This window comes from Tachysurus vachellii, chromosome 11, assembly GCF_030014155.1.
Source record: "Tachysurus vachellii isolate PV-2020 chromosome 11, HZAU_Pvac_v1, whole genome shotgun sequence".
Lineage (NCBI taxonomy): Eukaryota > Metazoa > Chordata > Actinopteri > Siluriformes > Bagridae > Tachysurus > Tachysurus vachellii.
In genome coordinates this window covers 19,929,661-19,954,959 of record NC_083470.1, presented here as the reverse complement: position 1 = coordinate 19,954,959, position 25,299 = coordinate 19,929,661, and the positions used below count along the sequence as shown (strand labels likewise).

Here is a 25,299-nt window from a genome sequence, read left to right as displayed (position 1 = left end):
TTATTATTATTGATCATTATAGCCCATGACTAAAGTAAAATTAGTATCAAGTTTTAGAGATGCATCTATGATTTTCTTGGAAATAAAAAATAATATCCCTGTAAAGGTTTGTTAGCATCATCTTGCACACTCCAGCCATTTCCAAATGCTGTAATCGCCTTTCACTGGCTGAGTATCCTGATCTTTTTAATCCTATCAGAGCTATCGGCTGAGGTGGCGCTTTTCTTGAGGCTTGAGGATCATCGCCACGTTAATGCTACCATGATACAAATCTCCAGTGAAGGCTCATAGTCATTCAGCTCAGGCTAATCCATAGACCCTATAAATACACACTTATAATGCTCTGAGTCCGTTTGCACTAGTTGGGCTCATCGATGGGTCTGCGACAATAAGGACAACAGTTATGCTGGAGAACCAATAGTTCGTAGTCCTCACTGTGGAACATCTGTTGGAGAACCAGAGGAAGGGCAGAATCATAGTGAAGAACAAAAGGAGAAAAATGAATAAGAAACAGGAAGTGAACTAAATATTGTGTGGTGAACAAAGGAAAAAAAAGCAATTCTGACAGATTGATCTAATTTGCTCTTTTACTGACCGACCCCTGTGGTAAAAGTAAAAAACAAAAAATACAAACACTGTGTGTGTGTGTGTGTGTGTGTGTGTGTGTATATACCTGAAAGCAAGTGGGACACATGGTAATGCTGACATCAGGCAGTAGAGAGCGATAGTACTGCCACCGCAGAGGCCTGGGCCAGCGCTTAATCAAAACATCTCTTCTTGACATGGAGCTCAACACTGCACGACTGACCACAACTGGAACAAACTCACTGCCCCCCTGCTGTAAGGCACACGATATTCAGACACACAGACAGTAGTAAAGTAGAGATGTAACAGAATAGATACAGAGACCGGATAGGAACACCAGGCACACTATTCTGTTTTTGGCAGAAATGTTTACAGGACATCTGGTTGAATGTTGAGGTGTAGATTGGGAATGTTAAACTTGCATGTGCAAGATTTTTTTTTTTGGTTTCATGTGGCAGTCAGATATAAAGCTTGCAGGACAAACATGCTGTGCAATGCATTCTTACAGTCTTTATTCATTCATCCTTAGTAACTGCCTGGTCAGGGCCATGGTGGTTTAAATTAGGCAAGCAGCTTGTTTATTATGGGATGCAGAACCAAAAAAAGTTCACAGGTACAAACAAAAATAATAACTGTGGGATTTAAAAACCCCAAATAAAAAACAACATTCATCAAGATTCATGAACCAATTCTAAATTCAAGTGATGTAGCTGAGGCTGAGGAACTGTCCGAGCCAGAATTTACACACCATGCTGAAAACGCTGACATTTCTATTACTTCTTCCACAGGATTTTATTTCACAGTGTTTTTCAGGGGTCTCGTCAGAGGACAAGACAGTACAGGACAGGAAAAGGTAAAGGACGGGACGGGACAGGACGGGACAGGACAGGGAAAGGTAAAAGTAAAGGTAAATGTCAGGACAGGACAGGACGGTGAAAAGTAAAGATAAAGGGTAAGGTAAGGACAGGTAAAGGACAGGACAGGACAGGACAGGACAGTGTAAGGTAACGGTAAAGGAAAATTGTCAGGACAGGGCAGGACGGTGAAAGGTGAAAGGTAAAAGTAAAGGTAGGTCAGGACAGGACAGGAAAGGAAAGTAAAAAGGAGGGAAAGAGGGATGAATATTTGGAGCACGCTACTGATACAGATACTCGCATTGCATTATACGCTGATAGTGAAGAAGGATTGTTCATTAACCTTGAGAATATATGCTATGTGAAGATCAAATAAAGGTTTATACACATTTATCTCTCTCACTGTGAATCTGTAAATCTTTCTCTCACCTCAAAACTTAGCTTGGACATGAAGGGATCTTCTTCAGAATGTTCCACATCATCATCCAGCCTTAGCAACTGACTATCTGCAACAAACACACAGTTACAGTGAGCTGCAAGAGTACACACAAGACTTTTGGCTGCCATCCCTTTCATAGTTTCAAATGGTTTGACACATTGTCCTAAACCTGCTCATCTTCACACTTTGCTATATTCTCCCTTGCTCTGTTTCATACAAAATTATAAAGATTGTACAGCACATTCTCTGCTCATCTTTGCATATGGATGGTAAAAAAGTGTGTTGTAAAGGACGTAATAAGGCACTGTAAATATGAAGAAACTTTAATCCCCATAGAATATGTGGGTTATTTAAAAGCCTAAACTGTAGAATTTTATTTAAAATGTCCCTTAACATACTTGAGGAACCACATCACGTTATTGTAATTCAAGTGAATTTAAGTGTCACATTTGATGTCCTTCATTCTACTTAGGGAAGAGTGCCTAAGCAGAGCTAATCCAGCGCCAGGGATTCTAATTCACTTAGCTATAACCGTGCATACGCCCTTTTGCATACTACTTATTTAAATACTCAATATACGTGTGTGTGTGTGTGTGTGTGTGTGTGTGTGTGTGCGTGCGTGTGTATGTGTGCAGTAAAATGTTACCTCCTCTGTTCATCTCCTGCCAGCGGGTTGTCTTCTTTTCCGCTCGAGGAACTTCCAGGTCAATCAGAGACACTGCTTCCTCATCGGTGATCCCCTCCTCTAGATAGAACTCCACCAGAGGAAGGACTTCTAAAGACACGGACACACAAACACAATTTATTTAGTGTCTATACAACAAATCTAATCCTATTCCATAAGGATTCAAAAGTATAAAGTGATCCATTTAAATATTAAAGAATTTGGGAACGGCCCCTTGCTTTGATTGAGAGGCATATGCTGGTCACTTACCATAAGAGGAGGCAGAGTAAATAAACGGTTGCCTGCAGTTGATGCAGACATTGCCCTGGTTGTTCAGCAGTGGGTTGTGGGTGGAACAGCGATAACACATTGGAATTAAATCCTGAAAAATATAAACACACACATACATACAGATGCAGAAGTTAATATAAGCAAGGCAAAATTATTATATACTGTATTATGGCAATAAACACACAGGTACAGAAGTTATTATAAGCAAGGTAAAATTATAAAAAAAATATATATACTGTATTATGGCAATACACACACTGATGAGCCACAACATTATAACCACTGACAGGCAAGGTGAATAACAGTACACCTATCTTATCATGATATATTAGGCAAAAACGTTTCCAAAACGTTATGCCTTGTGGGGTTTTCCCAGTATGCAGTGATTAGCCTGTAGAGGCAGTGAGATGCTCTGGGCAATGTTCTGCTGAAAACATTGAGTCCTGGGTTCATGCGGATGTTACTTTAATGTGTAGCACCAACCTAATCTTAGTTGCAGCTCAAAGCCACCCCTTAATGGCAACCATATTCCCTAATGGCATTAGGCTTTTTCAGCAGGATAAATTTCCCTGCTATTGTTGAGGGATGGCCTGAGGAACATGACAAAGAGTGGAAGGTGTTGCCTCCAAATTACCCATATTTCAGTCTGATCATGCATCTATGGGATGTGCCAGAAAAAAGTTTGATCCAGGGAGGCCCCATTTCACCAACTATAGGAATTAAAGGATCTCTTCATCCTCCCTGACTGCAGAAGACTTTGCTTCTTTCTACCAGGAGAAGATTGAGGAAATCTGCCGGACCTTCACTTCAGCCCCGACTGCACTTACATCTCAGAGTATGGACTCCCCTACACCTTTGTTGTCGCATTTCTCAACTGTAGCAGCAGAAGAGATTCTACAACTCATCCAGTCTTGCAATCCTACCACCTGCCCATTGGATCCACTCCCTTCCACTATGCTCCAGACCATCTCGCAAGACCTTCTGCCCTTCATTACCACTATCGCCAATAGATCCATAGCATCTGGTCAGGTACCAACTACTTTCAAGAGAGCAAGTGTTATTCCCATCCTAAAGAAGCCTGCTCTGGATCCATCAGACATCAGTAACTACAGACCGGTATCACTTCTCTCGTTTCTTTCAAAAATTCTTGAACGCATTGTCTTTAATCAACTGTCTGTCTATCTCTCACAGAACAACCTCCAAGACCCCAACCAGTCTGGCTTTAAAGCAGCTCATTCCACAGAGACAGCCCTTTTGGATGTCTCTGAGAAACTACATGCTGCTGGATCAGCCAAACTGTCATCCGTCCTTATCCTCCTTGACCTTTCAGCAGCGTTTGATACGGTCAACCACAAGACTCTCTTAGCCACCCTCAGGAGTCTTGGGATTTGCGGATCAGCTTGGGAATGGTTTGCTTCCTACCTGGAAGGACGCTCATATCAGGTAACATGGAGGGGAGTGACATCTGCTCCACGCAGACTCTCCACTGGTGTTCCACAAGGCTCAGTACTTGGTCCTCTTCTTTTCTCCCTGTATACTCACTCTCTTGGTGAAGTTATTTCCTCACATGGGTTCTCTTACCACTGCTATGCTGATGATACACAACTTATCTTCTCTTTCCCACCCGCAGATGCCACAGCTTCTGACCGGATCTCTGCATGTCTGGCAGAAATTTCATCATGGATGACTGCTCATCAGTTAAAGCTTAATCCTAGCAAAACTGAGCTGCTGTTCATCCAAGGTGATTCATCCCCAGGTCATGATCTTGCTATATCCTTGCACAACGATCTGATCTCCCCTTCAGCCACAGCTCGCAACCTTGGGGTAACCATGGACAATCAACTGTCCTTTTCCTCTCATGTTGCTAATGTGACTCGCTCCTGTCGGTTTCTTCTTTACAACATTAGAAGGATTCGGCCATTTCTGTCCACACAGGCTGCTCAGGTACTTGTTCAGTCTCTTGTCATTTCTAGACTGGATTACTGCAATGCACTGCTGGCAGGTCTACCTATGAACACAATCCGCCCTCTACAAATGATCCAAAATGCAGCTGCCCGGCTTGTTTTCAACCTGCCAAAGTTCTCGCATACCACCCCGCTGCTGCGATCCCTCCACTGGCTTCCCGTAGCTGCACGCATCAGATTCAAAACACTGATGCTGGCCTACAAAGCCAAAAATGGACCAGCTCCCTCTTACCTCAACGCCCTCATCACTCCTCGCACTGCACCCCGCACCCTCCGATCTACCAGCACTGCTCGACTGGTTCCACCATCTCTCAGGGTAAGAGGCAAGTATACTACAAGACTCTTCTCTGTACTGGCACCAAGGTGGTGGAATGAACTTCCCCTAGAGGTCCGGACAGCTGAGTCACTGGCTATTTTCAAGCGGCGGTTGAAGACCTACTAATTCATGAAACACTTCAACTAGCACTTCTTTCCTTATCTTTCGCATTTAAAAAAAAAAAAAAACACCTTTGACACTTTTTCATTGTAACTTTGAACAAATGTTTTAAACTCATGGTATCTTAAGTATGTAACTTGGTGAGCCTGCATTAATGTATTCAATGTTAGAGATTTAAGCACTTATGTACGTCGCTCTGGATAAGGGCGTCTGCCAAATGCTGTAAATGTAAATGTAAATGTAATCTTTTGCTTACATCTTGGTACCAGATACCACAGCAAACCTTTACATGTATTGTGGATTTCAATGCCTTGATGGGTCCGAGCTGTTTCAGGCAGGTGGTTTTAATGTTATGGCTCATCAGTGTATTAATTGAGATTTAGCCACAGAGTCTACTAAGAACTACTTGTATGTAATGTAACATTTAAGGACACACGCTAGGTCACGTTTCATTTATCTATAATTAATTACAAAAAATATATAAAACATGATTTTATAATGTCATAATAAAGAATGTGCTAATTGATCAGATCTGCTTTGACACAATAGCAATTTGAGGAATATGAAACATTTTGGTACACATGGGATCTTAAATAATGTGAATTATATAGTTAGAGCACCTGATATTAAGAGCACACACACACACACACCTCGCTATCACGGTAAGGTTTAGAGCAGACAGTGAGTGAGCTGAGCTCCATGCTCTCCTGGAATTGAGTTGGGATCTTCAGGCCCTGGAGCTTCTCAAAGGCATGCCGTGCCACCTTATAGGCCCCCAGTGCCTTACTTTGTTTTGCTAATGCATACAGAGTATAGCTGTCCTGTCCGTTAAGGATCAAAGCACCAATCACAGCATTTCACACCCACACAACAAATCAATGCTAATGCCCAATTTCTGCCATATAGATCCTTCTAAACATTCATATCAGTCATAAAGTTAACCATTATAAAAGAGGATAAAAGCAGAAATGTAAAACTGTAAATGGGATCAGTGAGCAATATGTAAATTATGTCAGTCTCCTGCTATCCTTAATTTACAGCTGGCTACACAGGATTTTTCTTATAGGTATAGAAAATGCACACAAGCTCATATCCTGTAAATGAACACTGAAAACCCACCTAAAAGAAGAAATGTTATTCAGAAGAAAGTGTGTTAAACCATTTTTGCTAGGTTTCCTAGGTAACACGGTATGACACTAAAGCTATTGTTTCGACTGTATATGATGGACATATAATTTACAGCCTACTTCCCAAATGCAGTTTACAGACACACTGTTTAATTCTAGATGGTGGAGGGAAGAGGAATCTTGAAAATACCACAATTTGTAATAGATTGTGTATTTTTCAGCACCATAATCTTCTCAATTATTACGTAAGACACACTGCAAGTTTACTTTAAAAAAAAACAAAACTGGGTAATATACATTTTTCTACATTTTGTTGTTCACTGGTTTATTTTCCTTTCAATCTTAGTGTTTGGTCTGCTTCATTGTCAAAGACATTAGTAGCCCACCTACCATGACTCGGGCTAAACCACTGAACATTTAGGAAGAGGGGTGTCAACAGGACAGCGATAACAATAACTCAAAATATATATTAGCAATTACTGAAATTAGAAAAACATTCAATTTTCTAGTCTTTTTACCATTATAATTTACCAAATTAAAAAAAGATATATTTTGGTAGGCAAGAAAAGCATGGACCAAAATAAAATGGTACAATCTTTGGAGGCCCTTCTGCATCATATATTATTCTGTTGCTACTGTCCCATAGTCCCATAGTCTCTTTTAAGTACATTTCAATTACGTTTCTAATTCCTGTCACATTTACTGATGCAAACAGATGGTCGGAATTCCTTTTTTAAGAAACAGCCCACCATATTTTCTAAAATCTCTGGCCACTTTATTAGAAACACCTGCACATCTGTTCTATACAATTACACAATCAGCCAATTATGTGGCAGCAGAGCTTTGCATATTTGGCAGTGCATATACAAGATGATACATACGCTAGAGTTAATATTCACAGCAAACATCAGAATGGGGGGGAAGTGATCTCAGTGAATTTAACCATGGCATTGAAGTTCCAGATGAGCAGCGATGACTGAGTATTCATCGGTGAGCAAAAAAAGCATCTTAGAGTACACTTTATCAAACTTTGATGTAGACTGGCTACAACAGCAGGAGACCACTTCAGGTTCCACTCCTGTCAGCCGAGAACAGGAATCTGAGGCTACAGTGGGCTCAGACTCACCCAAACTAAATGGCTGAAGTATGGAAAACTTTGGTTGGATAATTGCATGAATGAGCAAGAGTACAGATGTTGCTATTAAAGTACCTAGTGACTGTATCTTCTTGTTCTGAGACTACTTGATAGGCAGTGTGTGAAAAGTCCTGGTAGAGGTGTATTAGGCCAAAATCCTGCCATCTAAATGAAAGGCCGTAAAAAAAAAAAAAAAAAAAAAGAGTTGACATTTCTAAAATCTCTTTCGGTAATTAATTTGCTTCATGCCACTCACATACTCGGGGTAGGACCGTGAAGGGAGTACAAGCTTTTTCTTTCATACCTCTTTTCCCACTGTACCACTTTCTCTCAAATCGTGTCTCTCTTTCTCTACATTGTCAAATAGGGAGCAGCAGCCATATGTTCATTCTCTCGGCGTCATGAACATCTGGTAACTCAGGAGAAAAGAACTGGAAGACATCAATAAATGAGAGAGAGAGAGAGAGAGAGAGAGAGAGAGAGAGAGAGAGAGAGAGAGAGAGGCACATACAGTAGAGGATGTGCATCAGGGATAATGACAGATAGAAGAGAGAGGATGTGTGAATGAGACAGAGAAAAGTGAGATATTGAAGACAGGTCCAAATGCCAATTAAATTATAGTGGCAAAAAATTGTAGATCTAAATTCATCTTTAGCCTTCACACCGTCACGCTTGCCTGCTTACACACACTCTTCCTCTGTCACTTTGATTCAAACTGGGTAAAAGAGACGCACTTTCCTGAAGGGTTTCATCACTTATACAGTATCACTTCATCAGAATTCTTAAATCTAAAGGTGATGTGAGAAGAGTTAATATGCATTCAGTTCATGACTTAATCAACTCTCTCACTCTCTCACACACACACAGACATACACATACAGAAAAGAGTAGAGCGTATTCAAAATACTTGAATATCCTTGATTCAAGTGAGCACTTATTAAAAGGTCGGTACATGATCAAGCACCCTGCAGACGTTCAGGGCTGCTCGATCTGTACATGTGTTTTGATAAAGGATACACTTTGGAGATGCCCAGAGGAATATCTTTGGTCAAGTTGTGGAAAAGGAATCTCGAGAGGTTGAAAAGAGTCTCGGGCATGTTTGAACTGAAGGGCTCGACCTGAAACAAAGACACACAAAGTTTTAAGCAATTGGAGTTGCTCTGTGCTGATAAAACACATCTTTCACCGATACCAAACATGCAATTTCCATATGTACGCATTTATCTTTTTTTCCCTATACTGTACTATTTAATCCTTCATAATAAAAATCATCTCCACAGCTCTGTTCTGCTTGCACAAAGACAACATTATAACTGCACTAACAATGTCTATGCCATCATCCATATGACAACCCACAGTGTTAACTTCTCACAGGAATAATGAATATACAGCACCAACTCAATAACTGGATAAATGAGTTCAATCACTTATGCAGTAAACTAGAGCTGCCAAAAACATCTAATTCTATGCTGGATTTCTCATTAATATGACACTGAGCATTTCCGGAAAATGGTTAGTGAGAGATATTATTCGATTTAAAATTTCCTTTTTTTTTTTTTTACCAGTTGCACTTTCCAAAAGACTACACAAGTGGAAATAAGGCAATGCTGGCAAAGGGAAATCCTTTCAAAAACAAGATGAGTCATTCATTTAAAGAATCAAATCATTTTAGAGACATGATGCTGTGTTGCCATGTGTGGTGTAAGCAATGACTCACTCCAAAGTTAGAACAAAATCTGGATGTATCTGCATGACAGTTAGGATTTGCCAAGACTACATAAAACATTAACATACAGCATAGTACTTTAACAAAATTATTTATAAAATAGAGAATAAATATTATGACTGCATAAATATTCATGAATAGAGTTCAGTGGTTGCTTCTCTAACTAATACACTCCTTAACCAACCACTGACTTTTGGTGGATTTCGTCCTCTAGGCAGAAATGCAGTTTTGCCATATCTTTCTATTTTTATTCACATATTTAATGGTGTTCTGCAAAATGTTCAAAGCATGAGCTATTTTTTTTCAATACCTAAACTAACCGATACCTTTCCTGATTGATTTCCTGTTCTATGGTCTATTTTTTCTAGCATTGTGATACAGAAGTCCATTTTAGTTCCAGGTTGTAATAATGCAAAATGTAGAATAGGTCAAGGAGGCCAATACTTATGAAAGGCAGTCTATAAAATATTATCAAGTTTTCCAACTTAGATGGTCCCTAAAAACAATATGTTATATAAAAGGAAAACCCTAAATTATGTTGTATTTAAAAATAAAATAGAATAATCCAAATGAAACTAGTGTGGAGATGAAGGGATAACAAAAAAGAAACAAATGTGTTTTTGAGTCACGACGGCTTTGATGTAATCTTGGAATACAAGCTGTAGTTTGTGCTAAACTTGAGTTTATTATGATCAGGCTGGAACACATTAATAACCCACTCAAAAAAAGTTACAAAATATAACTAAATAAAATCACAGAGGTGGTTTTAAATTTTTGAGGAAATTCATTTGCAGCAGATGATAAAGGGGTTTGGAGAAGGAGAATCACCATGTAGCGATGAATGGAGTGGTAGACATGGTAGAGCTCAGCCAAATGCTGAAAACTGTGGAACTTCTTTAACATCTCCTCCCTCTTCTCCTCATTATCTTTGGAAATAAATAACACAAGCGGAAACATACACAAGACATTTTGAAAGAAAGGCAAACAGACATACGTAGAAAAACCACTGGTGAATGATGTTTAGTTGAACACACACGCGCACGCACGCACACGCGCACGCGCGCACGCACGAACGCGCGCACGCGCACACGCACACACACACGCACGCACACGCGCACACACACGCGCACACACACGCACACACACACACGCACACACACACACACACGCACACACACACACGCGCACACACACACACGCACACACACACACGCACACACACACACGCACACACACGCACACACACACACGCACACACACACACGCACACACACACACGCACACACACGCACACGCACACACACGCACACACACACACACACACACCCCATGCTATATCCAGACACTGCATGGACAGCATCCAGTAGTAGTATGAGGCATCGTTGAATCTGCTCTCCACAACAGCATTGTGGGTAAGCTGCTCCAAAACCTTGACAGCCTCTGCTTGCCGGCCAGCCTTGTGGAAAGCTGGTAAACAAAGTGAGGAAAAAAAACAAGAAGTGAAATCATTAGATATTAGCAAGCAGTTAGGTAAAGTACGGTAATAAAAAAACTAAGCATATATATATTCAGCATTTATTCTGGTGAAATTTTATGGAATGTCATTGCAGGTCATCCCTTACATGCAGTCGCCCTTTGCTGCAGTCCCTGAACTAGCTTCCTGGAGCTCTCCACAGCTGATCTGAAACACTGACCTTGATGAACGCATGTTCCACACTTCCAACTCTGTCGTCTTCTTCTTTTTCTTTCGGATTTTCCCCTGTTAGGAGCGAATCATCTGAACAAATCATCCGTTTCTACCTTACTCTTTCCTTGGTATTCTCTACTCTCGCACCACTTACCTTCCTGTCCTCGTTAAACACATCCATATATCTCCTTTTTGGCCTTCCTCTTGACCTCATACCTGCCAGCTCCAACATCCTTCTACCAATATAACCTCCCTCTGTTCATGTCCAAACCATCTCAATCTAGCCTCTCTGACCTTGTTCCCAAAACAGCCAACCTGAGCTGTCCCGCTGATGTGCTCCTTTCTAATCCTGTCCATCCTCATCACTCCTAATCACTCATCACTTCAATTTGAGCCAGAAGAAGAGCTCAACTTGCCACACCATCCCTCGACATATAGAAGGCATGCATAAAAGTTCTGCCCCCAAGGCACCCAGGTGATAAAATAAACTTGACAAAAAAAGCCGAAATAATCTGTACCGAACACTCAAAATCTTTGAATAGATAGTTTTGTGTTTTACTAATAAATACAATTTTATATTTTTCTTAGTATCTCAACATAAACAGGATTTCTGTAGGTATTCTCAGAGCTACAGTGCGTCCAACATCTGAGAAGAACTAGTGAAATTTTTTGCCAATTAATTACAATTTCTTTCATTGCAAATTATATTAGCAGCGATCACTGAGGTGAAAAGTTGAAGCTTAGAAATAGATTGTAGTATTTGGTATGTCCACATGTTAGATCCATGTTTCAGGATCATTTGAACACCTGGTTAAATAGAATAGACTCAAGGGAAATTTGACATTTTGTAAACAAAAATCACAAATGATTCTGTTTATGTTCTTGAATAAGGTTTCAGTTTTCTGTATATGTACAGTTTGTGACAAAAATGAAAATAATTTGGAGAAAATGGATTTTCAAAGTCTCAGACCAAAATGTCAATAGTATGAGCAGCCAGTTTTGATCTCCTGGGCTCCTATGATTAGTATTTGTGATCTCCAGATTGTTTGGAATCCAGACTGTTCTGTTTGGCTGCTCAGGAGCCACAATTTGGATATTCTTTTTGAATATCACAGAATCTGCTATGGTACGATATATGATAAAATATTTGACCATGTTTTACTTGGTATTTATACAGTTCTACAATGATGTACAGAATTCAAGGGGTTTATAAAGTAATTTATATTAATTTTATCTAATGACGTCAGAAATCATTCAATGCAAATAAGATTTAAGCAAAGCCTGGCAAATATCCTTAAAGAAGATAAAAAGATTGTAAACAAACAAAAAAAAAAACGGTTATCCATGTGGTTTATGTTAACTTTAAATTTACTTCAGTTTATTCTAAGTACTTGTGTCTACTTGGCCTTTAATCAAAACTGCTGGAGAACCAGACAAAACAAATTCAAGGCTCATTATATTAGCTGGAGGGAAAAGAAATCAATACAAAATAACTTGAAAGAGCAGTTCAAAGGATGAGACTAAATAAGTGTCAGTTATGCATGAAAGTGCTAAGCAAAATCTTTCACTCTTTATTTGCCAATTAGTGACAAAAGGCCAAGCTGACATTAAATTAAATTAAAATGTGAATTCCTCAAAAAGAAGCACCGGTGCTAGTTCATTTGTGTGTATGAAACTAAAAAAAGCATTAAAAAACAAGCAATTTTACCAGATTCGGGACAAAATCCACTTTGCTATAACTATACATCATATCTCGTGTCATTTTTGATACTAGCATGTGGCTACTTATTTAAATCCAGCCTGAGCTGATAGTCAAGCTGTTTAGCTTTAGGCGTCAGCTTTAATTTGACAAACTGTCTGTAGAAGTGGCTTCTATAGACTTAGAAGCCACTTAAAAACTCAAATCACACGATCATTAATTTCACAACCTCAAGCAGAGAAGCTGTGCTGGTCGATCCTGCCATCAATCTTTGGACATAATACCCTTCATTAATCAGTCTAAAAAGGGATTTAGTCAATTATCTGGAATGACATTCATATTTGACCAAAGACTTCCCTAGAGTTTGGATATGGAAGTAATAAATTCCTCCTTACTGCTCTTCTCTTCCCAGCTGCCAAGCGTTACACACGCAGGGAAGCGGGCCAGACCTCTCTACCTCACCCACACGCCAAAAGCAATTTGTACTTAATGCACACAAGTTGTACGTACCTCCACTCTTAAAGCCTAATCTCTGCTGCAACTCAGTTCACAGAGAAAATGAGAGGCTATTAGCGGATGTCAAACAGAGTCGCACTTAGAAACACGAGCAGGATTGAGCACCGAGTTCCCTCCTTGCTATCTCAAGCCTTAATGAAACACAGCTTTACAGCAACGCGACCCCTGCCATGGCCCCATGTAGGAAGCCTTTTTTAAGGGTCAGGATCCATTAGCTGCATTTTGGTTCGAGGTGCTTTAGTCAGTCATTTATCACGAGAGATTTGACATGGCTGGAGTGAGGCTCAGCTCCAGTGGTTTAGAGGAGAGTCTGTGATAAACACAGGAGGTGGTCCTGAGCAGCTGAGGAGAAGAATTCCTGGGTTAATGAAATTGAGTGTGTGTGGTGTTTAGTCTGAAGACATCTCTGCTTCGTTGGGCTTGTACAGCATCTCCCGCTGCCAATTATAATCAGCCGAAGCACAATGGTGGATTATGACCAGAAAGATAATCAGTGCAGCATAGAACAATTCACATTTCTGTCTCCAACAATATAGGAAAGAGAGGACTTCCAAAGCTCCCACACACGGTCTCTTTTTTTTTTCTGAATGTAATGTGGACATGTAATTATAATCCACAGCACTTGCTGAATAGGCTATAAAAGATGTGGAAAAAAGCCGCTGTCTGCAAGAAACAAGTGGAAGCAGTTGACTCACCTTTCTGGGCCTCCTCGAAACGGTCGTTCTCAGCAAGCCACTGTGCGTACGGAACATACACATCGTCCTTGTACTGAGGATGCTTCTCGACAAGAGAAAAAGCCTGTGGTGCAATGGTAAAAACACGAGTTAATTACTTTTTATTGCCTGTTCTGGTAACACAAAATAGGTTCTTTGCAATTTTTTTCAGTAGGTAGTTATGTGATGCCTTTAAACTTTAGCCACAGAAACAATGTCCTATGCTTGTTAATTGATAAAATAAATAACTTTCTGAGAATACTAACAATAAAAAATGTTTAGATACTGGAATTACACATGCAAACACATGCTGGTGTACTAAATGGAGATCATGGAGAGCATAGGGAGCTTTTCCAATTTGCATTTCTACAGATCCAGGCATTTTAATGAGGATGATGGTGTAATGACGCTTCTAGGCTATTAAGGTGTCTTGAAGTGTGTTTTATTCCTAATTCCACAAAGCAAACTGCCAACGATTACAATCTTTATATTAGTGGCACATTAGTGTTCATTTATTGTTATAGGTTACATTTATTTCACAAAAAAAGTCTGTTATCTGTTAACAAAAAAGTCTGTAATCATTTTTGTCAAAAAAGCTATAGGCAGTAATTCCCTCACCAGCCACTCTTCAAGTTACTACAAAAAAATGCAGCTTGTCACATTAATTAGAAGTGAAGAGACTTTTTCGTGTCGTTACACTGCTTACAGACAACCCACAAACTTACATCCTGCAGACTTTCCAGGTTCCATCTCACAAAACAGTTACAGCTTAAGCTACGTTCACACATGCAGAGATTTTACTATTAAGCCGGCAGTAAGTGTTTCTGCTACTGGTTGCCATAGAAATAACGTTGATCAGTCGGTAGCACAACTAGCATTTGAATTGACAACAAATCTGATTTCTTGTCTCTCAAAGGAAACATTCTGGAAGGAAAGCATTTGTAAAATAAAATAAGATTCACCGGTGTATGTATATTGCCACAGATCACATGCAATGTCTTCACTGCTTTCACCCCATTGGTAGTCACTGCACGAGTCACTCTATATTTTAATAAACATTTCTTAGCTTTGTCGCATCACTGGACACACCCGTATTTAGTCACCAAAGGTTGCTGTTGCTCATGATGCCAGAAAATTAATGATTTCCGGTCGCTTTGTTGCCGAGAGTCGTTATATAGTTCTTATAGAACTATCTATATCTATTATTATAATAATATATCTATTAATTAATAGATAATATATCTATTATCTATATAGAACTTAGCTTAGTCGCTATATGATTACTGTTAATGACACTGGAGATTTCTTTCAAAAATAAGATAAATAAATGTCTCCACACAGAACGCTTTAACAAATATTAACGATTATATGAGCTTTTAAAAATCTGTTTATGTGAGAAGTCCACTTTTGGTTATTGCCTCAGAAACGATCATTTTTAAAAACACCTTTGAACCAATCAGATTCAAGAGTAATATAAGGCAATTTATTATCCTATATATATTAAAATTCAGTTTCATCAGAGCACAACATTTGAGAACATTCTATTTTGGAAACCTTTAGACACGTGTGTAAAAGCAGTGGTTAATTAGAATGTAAGTCAGTTAATTATCAGTTAAGTCGTTTGTAAGCAGCACATAATTGTACCACAGCAAAACTAGAAATTCAAACAACATGTTATGAAACACATTTGGCGACTGACAAAGAGAAATTTATTGGACCAGCTGTCACCCGTCCACCCACACACACCTCATCCCAGTGTCTGGCCTCTACATGTAGCTGCACCAAGGCTTTCAGGTCGCCCATTTTGGTGTAGGTCTCAGCCGCGTATCCATGGTGATTCAACTTTTGGAAGAATTCAGCGCACCTGGCCAACGGCTCGCGCTCCGCTTTATCGAGCTTCCGTGCCAAATCTATCAACCTGCAGAAAGAGAGGAAGAGGTAAAAAAGAAAAAATAAAGAGAGAAACAGGGAGGGAGAGGGAGTTGTTTGATTCAAGATGAACTTTGCTTATCTGATATAAAGATAGCAATAATATAATAGGAGAGTTGCTCAAACAATGGAGGTTCATTTTCCACATTATGTGCGGGCAACGATCCATGAAATTAGTTCCACTTTTATTGTTTTCCTCTTTTCTTGCCAGTGGTTTAATTATATGTTGTCCTCCACGTTGTTATTATCTGTTTGATGTGAGGCTATAGTCTTTAATATTCCGCTCTGCTTTCAAAAGCAGAGCGAGAGAAAGAGGGACAAAAGAAGACTAACTCAAAGGAAAGATGAGAATGTAAGAAAGACAAGAACAAACATGCAGTAGAAGGCAAGTAGAAGGTAAGCTCTGAGTTTAGGATGGCTGAGTTGAAGCGGTTATTTGGCAAAACTAAGCTAGTGCTTGTGAAAATGTGATGTATGTTCAAGAGGCAGCGCCAGGAGAGAGTTCCAATTTCAAATACGCATGCAGGAAGCAGGGAAAACGGTGATCTCTTTTTTTATCTCTCTGAAATTCAAAGCAGGTTTTTCAAAAGTTTTGAGATTTCTAATGGCAGGGTTAGTGTGGTTTAAGTCACAATACTTTTTTTTGGAATATTTCAAGAAATGCTTCTCATATTGTAAATGATCTGAAAGAATTGATCATGAGTTTGAATCCGGTCAATGGCCACAGAGATCAGAGACCAGAAGAAAAGAGAGAGAACTTGCGAATGTTCTCTTGATGGAAGGAAAGGTACTGCTCTCTCTTTTGGTCTCTGTCAATCACACTGACAACAGCAAATCAACGGTGACTGCGAACTTGGGCTTTAATTAAATGTTTCCCTAACGAGCAAGCAAAAAACTTTGAGATTCAAAAGAGAGCCCATCACCATGTGGGTGTGATTATAAATAATTACCCTTCTATAATTTGTGTCAATATGGTTTAAAAAAAGTAAAAATTTGTAACTAGGAAACTCATTCTAATTTTAACCTGAAGTCTGTTCACTGATGGAGTACAAAACGTTATGGCAATTGCAGCTGTAAGCTATCTTTATGGTTTCTAAGTGGTGTTATCAAGTAATCTCATGTATCTCTAAACTGTGTATGTGTATTTATCCTTAGCAGCAGTGAGCCGCCTCCAAGTGATGAGAAGTCATCAGGATGGATCAGGCAGGTCCGGAGAACAGGAGAGGTCAGATCACTGGTGTCATGTGCCAAAAGAAGAAGTTTTGGGGAAAAAAAAAATAAAGACTGACTTCACGTGCCTCACAGAAATCGTGCTAAACCTCACCCTCCCTGACTGGTAGCAGTTGTATGATTGAGGAGAGCTGGCTGGTGGGTGGGAATTGGCAGGTGACCAAATTAGGGAGAAAAATAAGGAAGGAAAAAGAACTGAATAGGTATTTATTTTCATTTTAGGCTTCATGTAAGCTGTGTGTGTGTGTGTGTGTGTGTGTGTGTGTGTGTGTGTTTTAACCAGGAATTAGATGCTTGAGACTTACATGTCCACCCAGCCATGCTCTCCAATGATCTCGATGGCCTTCATGTTCTCTCCTGCATTTAGGTACATGTCGGCAGCAGTACGCGGCTCTTTACTGTTCTTAGCCCAGTCTGCCTGCTTCTTCATCAGCAGCTTTGTGTCTTTAGGGTCTGCCGAAGCCAGAAAGTCCTGCACGACACACATACGTAAAACTTTCACTTCACAAAAACAAACCAAATGAACATTTCCAAGTTCAACAGATCAAATGAAGAACTCAAAAATTTCTCTTCTCATGCTCTTTCACATAAACCAACACATACATATATACAATCACACTAGATTCGAGGCACGCATCAGGACTACAAAAAATATTATAAACTGAAATGAACCTAAAGTACTTGAAGCAGTCTTAATTATTTGTTTTATTCATCTGGAGCTCAAGGGTCTACTGAAGTGGGGGAGCTTAGAAAAGAGAGCAGTACCACAATTAGAACAGGTCTGTCTTCCTTCACAGAAAATAAGACTGAAGTGCAGGGGCCCCACACACACGCACACACACACAAATACACAAATGGCAGAATGTCAAAAGGTACACACAGAAGAACTTCTAGAAAAGAAAGTGAATACAGACAGTAGCACAGGGGTTTCAGCTTACACACTGACCAAAAAAGAAAAGGACAAAAACTGCAGCTAACGTCTGAACATATGGTTAAATACGAATGTAAACCTACACACACACACACACACACACATACACACACACACACACACACATACACATACACACACACACCTTGGCATACTCAAACATGCGCAGGTCTGTATACATGTTGAGCGCTCTGTTGTCATGGCCACTTCTCTTATACAGTTTGGCGGCCTCGTGGAATTTGCCCTGGTATGCGTAGACGTCAGCTTGAAAGAGATCGCTGTTGTTCTCACCTCTCTTCTTCCTCTCCTGCATAAAATATACACAAAAACAATCCGATTAGATCATGCACAAAAAAGTAGCACAGTGAAATGTAAATCGAGTATGTGTTTGTGCAAATGATGAATCACACACGCGCAAACAGAAAGCACACATTTTTCGCTCTCTCATGGGTCGATGATAAACAGAACAAAAATAGAAGAAGAGCAAGCAGCTCATGAAACGAAAGTTCGTATTCACCCTTGCCGTTTGGATAGAGTCCGATTTCTATTCTTATTCATTCGTATGATCAAAATTGTGGCTGAAAGAGCAGATATCAAAAATGTTATGAATTTTTGAAAACCTACTTGTGGCTAAAGAGAATTGAGAATAAAAAATCCAGATAATCTGTGTATATGCTTGCTACAAATTCTACACATACGTATGGTACTGCTAGGTTCTGTGAGAGAAACTAACACACACACACACAAATCTACTGCTATAAAAAAGGAATAGATTAAGACCTTTTAAGACAACATTGTAATGTAATGATCCATTCTTTCTATACAACATACATGACATCAAAAGCATTTCTGCTAGACAAAGGATAGTCGTTTTTCAAACCGTTAGCTGGAGGCTAGCAAGGTCTCGTCGTGTACACAAAAACCACACAAATACATTCAGATGTGAAAGGATGACTCAATGTTCACACAAAGCTCAATCTGATTCTTCTAAAGCTCTAACGCTTTTTGGGAAATGCAAACAAAATTGTTTAAGTACAGAATAAAACATGTCCCGATATGTGTTACTGTTACCACCCCGTACTCTTATTGTTACCAGCCTTTAAATCTCTTTTATTTCCTAATGAATGACAAACTGTATTTTCTTCAGTTATACTAAATGCAGTGTGTTGTGAAGCAAAGTTATACCCTGTTATCACTGTATTTAGCAGCTAAAAAAACCCTCAATTCTAGAGATACTTTCAGGTGTAATTCACTGGATCAGAACTCAAAAGTTTATATTGACTCGGTGTGTAAACAATCCAGGATATTTAAAAAATGGACAGATTTATTATAAAAGTTATAAAAGTCTACTTGGTCATCTATCATAATTAAGAGTTGATTGGGAACCTTCTTTAAGAGTCAGTGCCTTTTAGCCCTGAGTGAAAATAATGAGGACCTCCACAAGTCCAGTTCATCTCTAAAATCATTTTCCAAACTGAAGGTACCATGTGCATCAAACAGACACTGCATTGTTCAGGAAGGAGGTACAAATGAACTCCCACAGATGAACAAACTTTGTTCCGAAAGGTCCAAGAGGGTGATCACCAGCTTTTTAGAGTGTTCTCTTGGACCTCTTTGTTTCAAAATCATCACTATGTACTTAGAAAAGAAAGGTGAGGCTTCTGAAGAACACCATTGCACCTGTAAAGCATGGGGGTGTGAACATCATGCTAAAGGAGGGTTTTGCTAAAAACCCTCCTGTTGCACTTCAGGAAATAGGAATGAGGTTTATCTATAAATACTAAAGCAACACTTCAAGACATCAGGAAGAATGTTAAAACCCGGTCATGAGTGTAGCTTCCAGCTAGACAATAATTCTAAACATATCTCTAAACTTAAAGTCAACAAACTAAAAAGGTTTTGCAGTCGAACTCACAAAGCCCTGACCTGAATCCCAGTGGAAATGTGGACTGAACTGAAAAAGCATGTCTGAGCAAGGAGGCCAAAAACTCTGACCTGACTTACAGTTTCTGTCAGGAGGAAGGTACATGCAGCATTGTGAGAAACTTACGGAAGGCAACCTTCAGTGTTACACAATTAAAAGGCATGCTACTAAATTCTAACAAACTGTATGTAAAATTTTGGCCGACTGAAAAACTAATTTAAAAGCTGAAGTAAATCTGTGTAAATCTTTTTTTGGAAATGATGTAATATGGAAATAAAGTAGATACTCGAATATACAGGAAATGCCTAGTAACATAACATAGTTATCCATGTTTGGATTTGAAAGTGTGTGTATGAGGGAACTACTGTAAGAGCTACAATTATAGAAAATGAATCAACATTTAATAGCGATGTAGTGCAATTCTACAGAACTTACCTCAATGCTGTTGATGAGCTCAAGGTAGCGCAGGTCTCGGACCCTGATAAACGCCTAGAGAGCGGCAAGACAGATTTGGACATTCATAAATTTGGAAAGAGTTGAATAGTGTTTCTGTGAATAGTGATTGATTTCTCTTTGGGGATTATAAGAGGTGCCTAAATTCTCAACTAGCATCAGGAAGCACCATCTGCTGCTTTCAGGAGTTTGTGATGCAATATTCTTGTAAGAACCTAAAATCTAAAGGGGTGTCTGTGTGTTTACAGAAAAACCTTTTTGGCCGTGTCAAAGTCCAGTCCTTCCAGCGCTTCTGTAGCCAGGTCCCTCCAGTCACTGTCTGTCACACCCAGGCACGCAATCTGATAAGCTTCCTTAAACATCCGTCTCTCCAGATACTGATACATGGGAGCTGACTGTGGAGAGGAGGAAGGCACCTTTAACAAACTGACATTTAAAATTTGCCATATTATTTACAGGCAAATTTCACTATCACTGTATTACATGATATATAAATCTATAAAAGAAGCATCCACGGTAACACACATTTCTACTCTCACACACCTGAGGCACTTCCACCGCAGCCATAGAGTAAACATGCAGGCAGAAGATCTTCGAGCCATTATAGCCCACGACGAAGCCCTGAAGTTTCTGCTGATGCACAGGAAAATTGCTTGCCTTGATGTTTAGATAGCCGCTGCCTGAGAAGCACAGCATGTCCTCACACTGTGTGTTCCAGGCCACGCTGTTTGCATTGGGCTCCTGAATACACATATGTACAAAATTCAGAACGTTACTAAAAATATAAAGTGAGAATTAGATAAAGGGGAATATAGACTTATTGAGACTTATCATCTCATTCAGTGTAAGGTAATTAAAGTTCTGTCTTTTCACTACTCTATGATTTTATTTCCATCTGGAATGGCAATGCCAGTATTTTCCTCTTTCCACCAAAATACCTGCTGTTTTTCACCAAATCTAAAGGTGTTCATATAAAACCTTTCAGGACAGACATCTCTGTGACTTTACAGAAAATGTGTTGCGAGTGAAGAGTTCTGTGACATTCTTCTGGCACAAAATGATGATAGCTTTGGATCCATGTCTCAAACTGACACTTTAATCTTATACTACAATTTATGAGTCATATCACTTATCTTAATACTGTATAGAAAAAATGACTAGAAATTGAAACAGGATCAACAGAAAGTGCAAAATGTTGTTATTTGATATTATAACCTAATGAGAATGACAGGTAGTCTATAAACTGTATGCCCAAAAAAATCATGACTATAGTTTCCTAAATAAATAAAAATGATTTCAAATGTTTTTGGTTATGTTCATTCCCTGTATGACTGTGGTGACTAAAGCTTAAGACATACACATACCCAAGCTATTCTTTATAAATTCCCTCTTAGGTGTCAAGAATAAATTCTTCTTTGTGAGAGCAGGAGAAAATTTTTTACAATAAGAGTGTCACTATAAAATTGTCTATACTATAAACTAAACTATCTGAGTACTGATGAATTCATATTTGCATATGTCATGTCACTTTAATACCACACTCTTGTCTTTAAATATCCTGAAATTCTGGCTTGCATGTGTTGTGGACTGGGCTGACGCTGAACTGGAAGGATAATTTTGTGTGTGTGTGTGTGTGTGTGTGTGTGTGTGTAACTGGCAAACAAGGCACAACTGCCAACATCTGCATCTCTCTGATAAACAGGAAGTGGAAGTGGTTATGTGATCAATCTGGATCGGTGCCTAACCTGGAAAAGCAGCTCTTTGGTCTGGATGTCGTAGACCAGGCAGGTGTTGTGCTCATCCACCACGGCCAGCTTACTGCGAGACGTGCTCATGTCCAGGCAGCGCACAGATGTGTTCTGCTTCAGCAGTGTGATGGGGAATGGGTTATCCACAAAGATCTTCAAAATCTGCCCCAAATTGAGAACAAATGCAAGACCTGCTTCAATGTATGGGTAATGGAAGCACATGTAAGAATATATAACCTCTAAAAATGTTGGATTTTGCATGAATTTGTTTATACAGTATACAATGTAATGGCTATTCGTAGTCCCCTTCAGCCACTGCTCGCAACCTTGGAGTAACCATGGACAATCAACTTTCCTTTTCTTCGTATGTTGCTAGTGTGACACGCTCAAGGCAGTTTCTTCTTTACAGCATCAGAAGGATTCGGTTATTTTTATCCACAGTTGTCATTTCAAGACTGGACTACTCCTTGCTAGAAGGTTCACCTACGAACGCAATTCGTTCTCTACAAACGATCCAAAAAACAGCTGCACGACTTGTTTCCAACCTGCTGAAGTTCTCATACACCACCCCACTGCTGCGCTCCCTCCACTGACTTCTGGCTGCTTCATGCATCAGGTTCGAAACACTGATGCTTGCCTACAAAACCAAAAATGGACCAGCTCCCTTATACCTCAAAGCTCTTGTCACTCCTCACACTGCACCACACTCCCTGAGAACTACTTGCACTGCTCGACTGGTCCCACCGTCTCTCAGGGTAAGAGGTAGGTATACAGCAAGACTCTTCTCTGTTCTGGCACCGAGGTGGTGGAACAAACTTCCTCAAGATGTCCGAAAGTCTGAGTCACATGCTGTCTTTAAATGGCGGGTAAAGATCTGACTGAAAGCTCACTTAAACTAGCGCTATTTGTTTTATGTATTTGTATATTTAAAAAAAAGAAACACCTACTCAACCAGTGTTGATGTATTCATTCACATTCACTTTTTTCTCATTTACACAGTTATCCAATCAGCCAATCATGTTTCAGAAGCACAATATATAAAACCCATGCAGATTCAGGACATATTCACAACAAGAAAAAGAACGTCGAGAAACTGTGATCTTTGACTTTGAATGTGGCATGGTTGTTGGTGCCAAACACTATTTCAGAAAGTGCTGATCTGCTGGGATTTTCACACAAACAACAGTTTCTAGAGTTCACACAAAATGGTGTGAAAAACAACATCCAAGAAGTGTCAGTTCTGCAGGTGGAAACGCCTTGTTGATGAAATGTCAAGTAGGTGTTAGCTGATACTAAGACTACAAAAGCTCAAATAAGCAAACACTCTTTACAACCGTGGTGAGTAGAAAAGCATCTCGGGCTACAGAACACAGCATTGCTTGATCTAAAACAGCAGAGGATTGATAGCACAAAGGATTGACAGCACTGAATTGATCAAAAAAACGGCTCTGTGAGGTTCCTACTTGATTGACTGACTGGATGACTGATTGGATAACATAAGCAAACAGATGTATGTAAGTGTGTCTATTTTATGTCTAAATATAAATCATGCAATGTTTTGATACTGAACTGTACAGAGCTGTACTGTCAGTTACAGAAGGGTAAAAACCTTTTATAATAAAGCCCAAAACCTTTTATAAAAAAAAAAGTCCAATAAATGATGACGACCTGCCTTGTGCAGCAGGACAGCTGACTTCTAGGTAGAGGGGAAAACTGTTTGCAATTAACTGTAGAAAGCATGCTAGACTATTAATTACATATTATAGACTCACAGACTGAGGGTACACTCAGACATCTGCAAACTGTTAAGAAAAAGCAATGCAGAGACTATATGGCTACAGTAAGTATTTCCCCTCGAGCAACAAATAAAGTAAATGTGCCTATTAAAGATTTCAAGTCCTTCTTTTTAATATGATGCTTTCTCTTCAACAGCAGTCATTACATCATGGAAATATGCAGGTCCCCCAACGTGTTACAATAAGTTGTGCAATTAAGACTGCATACGGATGTCCTATTCCGGGATGACTCCACCCCATCCACAGGGTGCGACGTCTCACTTTGTTTTTGATGAGTTTTGATGAAAGTGATGTAAATCATATGCTATGGCCTTCAGTTACTAGACGTCAACCTAGCTGAAGATCTATGCGAGTCTGAACCCGGTTAGACAGCGCATGCCACAACCACCACCATCAAAACACCTACTAAGGGAATGTCTTTTACTGGTCATCTGTCCACTACAGCTCCAGTGACTTGCAGAGTCTGTGCCAAGGAGTACGGACATTGTTCTTACTAAAACACAAGATGCTAGTTTTTCCTTTAATTTGTCAACCCTGAACATCTGGGTGTCAGATCAGTTCTATCAAAAACACACCATTTATGGATGTATAGCATCACTTTTTTTTATTATGCCATCACTTTTACATTTTCTTTTATAAATCACTATACATATTTCCTCTAACTTTAATATTATGGGCTGTGGAAACTGTATGTCTACAGACTATATGGCCAAAGGTATGCAGACATCACACTTATATCCTGACCATTACACTTATATCAGCTTGTTGGACATCTTATTCCGAAACCAATGGGAATTACTTGGAGGCTTTATATAAAAAAGCCTATAAATGCCTCCACGCGTCTGAAAAGGAAGGCATGCTACAAGATTTTTGTGTGTCCGCAGGAATGTATACCCATTCAGTCAACAGAGCACTTGTGAGGTTGGGCACTGATATCAGATGAAATGTCCAGACTCGAAATCAATGTTCCATTCATCCCAGAGGGGTTGAGGTCAGGGCTCCATCCAAGCCACTGAATTTCCTTCATACCATGCTCTTCTTTGTCTTTATGGAGCTTGCTTTGTGCACAGGGGCACAGTCTTGCTGGAACACGAAAGGACCTTCTTTAAACTGTTACTACAAAAGTTGGAAGCATATAATTGTGTAAAATTGTCTAGCTGAAAGCCTGAAAAACATTCCCAGACTGTTATCTCTACTCCAGCAAATTTTAGTGTCCTCCTGGCATACACCAAAACCAGATTTGTCCATCAAACTGCCAAATAGTGAAGCGTGATTCATCACGCCAGAGTATACGTTACCACTGCTCCAGATTCCAGCAAGTGTGTGCTTTACACCACTCCAGCCAATGCTTGTCTATGTGCGTACGGATCTTAAACTTGTATGCATCTATACAGCCATGGAAATTCATCTCAAGCTTCTGATGCACAGTTCTTGTGCTGATGTTGTGCACAG

The 25,299-nt window shown here is 39.6% G+C and overlaps 1 protein-coding gene across 2 annotated transcripts in view; it reads right to left on the bottom strand.

The window, feature by feature from the left end:
* Positions 1 to 3: 3 nt before the first annotated feature.
* ift122 (intraflagellar transport 122 homolog (Chlamydomonas)) overlaps positions 4 to 25,299 on the bottom strand; it is a 39,868-nt gene continuing 14,572 nt past the window's right edge. Inside the window, exons 9-25 of one of the 2 annotated variants that reach the window (XM_060881891.1) lie at positions 22,049 to 22,213; positions 20,847 to 21,044; positions 20,558 to 20,698; positions 20,286 to 20,339; positions 18,072 to 18,233; positions 17,301 to 17,467; positions 15,583 to 15,754; positions 13,819 to 13,921; positions 10,548 to 10,688; positions 10,050 to 10,147; positions 8,513 to 8,613; positions 5,884 to 6,049; positions 2,813 to 2,924; positions 2,525 to 2,653; positions 1,869 to 1,945; positions 674 to 835; positions 4 to 445 (exon numbers count right to left, since the gene is read on the bottom strand). In XM_060881891.1, the coding sequence (XP_060737874.1) occupies positions 359 to 445; positions 674 to 835; positions 1,869 to 1,945; positions 2,525 to 2,653; positions 2,813 to 2,924; positions 5,884 to 6,049; positions 8,513 to 8,613; positions 10,050 to 10,147; positions 10,548 to 10,688; positions 13,819 to 13,921; positions 15,583 to 15,754; positions 17,301 to 17,467; positions 18,072 to 18,233; positions 20,286 to 20,339; positions 20,558 to 20,698; positions 20,847 to 21,044; positions 22,049 to 22,213 (2,235 nt within the window). In that variant the 3' untranslated portion in view covers positions 4 to 358. Of the gene's footprint in view, positions 446 to 673; positions 839 to 1,868; positions 1,946 to 2,524; positions 2,654 to 2,812; positions 2,925 to 5,883; positions 6,050 to 8,512; positions 8,614 to 10,049; positions 10,148 to 10,547; positions 10,689 to 13,818; positions 13,922 to 15,582; positions 15,755 to 17,300; positions 17,468 to 18,071; positions 18,234 to 20,285; positions 20,340 to 20,557; positions 20,699 to 20,846; positions 21,045 to 22,048; positions 22,214 to 25,299 lie in introns of both variants that reach the window. The other variant, XM_060881892.1, reaches the window with a different exon arrangement.